This window comes from Diprion similis, chromosome 11 (assembly GCF_021155765.1).
Source record: "Diprion similis isolate iyDipSimi1 chromosome 11, iyDipSimi1.1, whole genome shotgun sequence".
NCBI lineage: Eukaryota > Metazoa > Arthropoda > Insecta > Hymenoptera > Diprionidae > Diprion > Diprion similis.
In genome coordinates, this window is record NC_060115.1 from 13824309 (window position 1) to 13826424 (window position 2116).

General features: G+C 49.0%; 1 protein-coding gene across 1 annotated transcript; it reads right to left on the reverse strand.

Moving 5' to 3' along the window:
• Positions 1 to 327: 327 nt before the first annotated feature.
• Positions 328 to 1659, reverse strand: LOC124412782 (uncharacterized protein F54H12.2-like). The gene has a single exon (XM_046892897.1). It carries the CDS (start codon positions 1657 to 1659, stop codon positions 328 to 330), a length of 1332 nt encoding a protein of 443 aa, XP_046748853.1.
• Positions 1660 to 2116: the final 457 nt, after the last annotated feature.

The following is a 2116-nucleotide window of genomic DNA, read 5'->3' on the forward strand; positions in this document are numbered from 1 at the left end:
GACTGCCACTTCTTTCGGTATGAATTTGCCGTAGACATCTCGAAACCCTTGGATATCTATCACGTACTCCATACTTGAGCTTCAACGAACGTACTCGAGTGAACAAAGATTGCAAGAGCGATGCTGTCGCGGTGTAGTTTGAATGCTGACTGACTCGGCATTGCAGTTGCGTTAGGCGTTTTATATGCAGCCGTGTTTATCCGATGTCTTCAACTGGCCTGTTGCTCTCCTTGCAGACGTTGGAGTGGAGAAGTGAGCGCGTCCCCTCTAGCGGAAGTCACCACCTGCTGTGTCGCGACAGCGCCCGAGCTGGGAGAGGAGTAACTCTTACCCCGAAAAATCTGTAATGACCTGACGTGCAGCATCCACTTCAACCAGATTATCGAATTCAGCGTACACCAGGCAATTCACAGTTTCTTTGAGGGCTTCGTCAAAGCGCACTTCGACCCTGAGAGTTCCGTGTTTGATGAGCGACCAGTGAGACGGGCAGTTGGCGGAGAGATCGGGAGGTAGATCAAATGCCATTAGACAATTTCCTTTGGCGAACTGTTGTCGATTGATACCATTTCCGTCGTTCAGAAAATGAATCCCCGTACCGGAGAAGAGGGTGTGATAGGCGTCCACGTAGAGATCATCTTTGCCAAAGTTCATCTGTAGCGGTTTCGATGGAACTTGCACTCCGTCGACGTACAGCGAGAGAAAATTCAGAGAGTAGTTTTGAAAATTGAATGGATTGCGTTGTCTGTCTCCGTTAAAGGCTTTATTGCTGACAAATCCGATTATCACTCGTTTCGGTAGCTGACCGAGTATCACATTGTCCAGCGTTGCTGCTTGTACTCCTGCATGTATAGTGAAGGATTTCACCTCGACTCTGGTCACGGGGTATTTTGCTGTACCTTTGGCTAATGTTCGTGCATGCGCCAACAAGATTCCGGGGCTGATCTTCACCCGACGAACGAGCAGCGAAGTTTCCAGGATGTGTAGCTTGTGGCGATTTTCGGCTTCCATGATGCAAAAGCTATCTCTCGATCTCACGAGGAGAAGACGCAGTTCCACACCGTTGAGTAAAAATTTGTCTTGATTGAATACGTCGCAGTGTAGATGACCAATGAGATCAACGGTACGGGCATTGCTTATGATCCGTTTGCGTTCGATGAATCCGCGATCCGCAGCGTCGGCGTCGTATACATCTGATACTCTTTCTTCGCTGTCGTACCATAGTGCCGATGAAAGATGAGATTTCTTGGCGTGAGGTGCGTAATTCAGTAGGGTCTCTATGTACGCTCGATAGGCATAAGAGTTGTTGGCTGGGGAGACTAGTTTTTGATTAAAGAATATATCGACTTGATTGAACATTGAGTGGAGCAGATTGTTTACCGGAGTGGCGTGCGGAGCGGGTGCGTTGCCTTCTCCTGCTGGGGTGACCGGAGCCGATGGCTGTAACTTCACTCGTACGCTAAGCATAGTGTGTGCCAAGTCGATGTACTCATCGCCGTTTCCAGGTACAACAAATTCAATCGGGGAATCATCGGTTAGAGATGATACGGGCTTGTAGTGTACCGCTTGACCAGCCTCAATAGACGTCTGCGTTGGTGGTAGAGAAAATAATTCCAGTTCCGACTTCATACACTCACCCGAATGCGCGTGCAGGAAAGCCATTGCTGATGTTTACGTTGTAGGCGTGCGGCGCGTGGATTTACCGGGGTCCAAATATGTCTGTAAGGGCCCGTTTTTTACAACACTTTTTCCGTTTTGTTTTCTTGGTGGTTCCGGCCCGCTTGGGTGTCTTTGCCGTTGTTTTCTTCTTCGACCTTCTCCGACCAATTTTTCCCGTTGTACCAGCTGTTCGTCGCGCGTCGACAAGTCTGTTTACGCTGGCGATGTTTGACTGACGCGCTAATCCTACGAGCCTCGCCTTTTATAGCCGGACCCCTTCATGAGTTTATCAATCTTTTCTTCAGCAGCTCTCTTCAAATTATGTCCCGATTCTGCGATTCGCCTCTTGACTGACTGTTTGAACGGTGTGTCGTTGTTTATATCAGACATAACGTTCATCCCTGCACGCAGTGCCTCTTTTCCGACCGTTCTGGCACCACTGGTCAGCAACGGAAATATT

Coding starts and splice junctions, on each gene's coding strand:
- LOC124412782 (XM_046892897.1), bottom strand. CDS start 1,659: ATGGCTTTCCTGCACGCGCATTCGGGTGAGTGTATGAAGTCGGAACTG.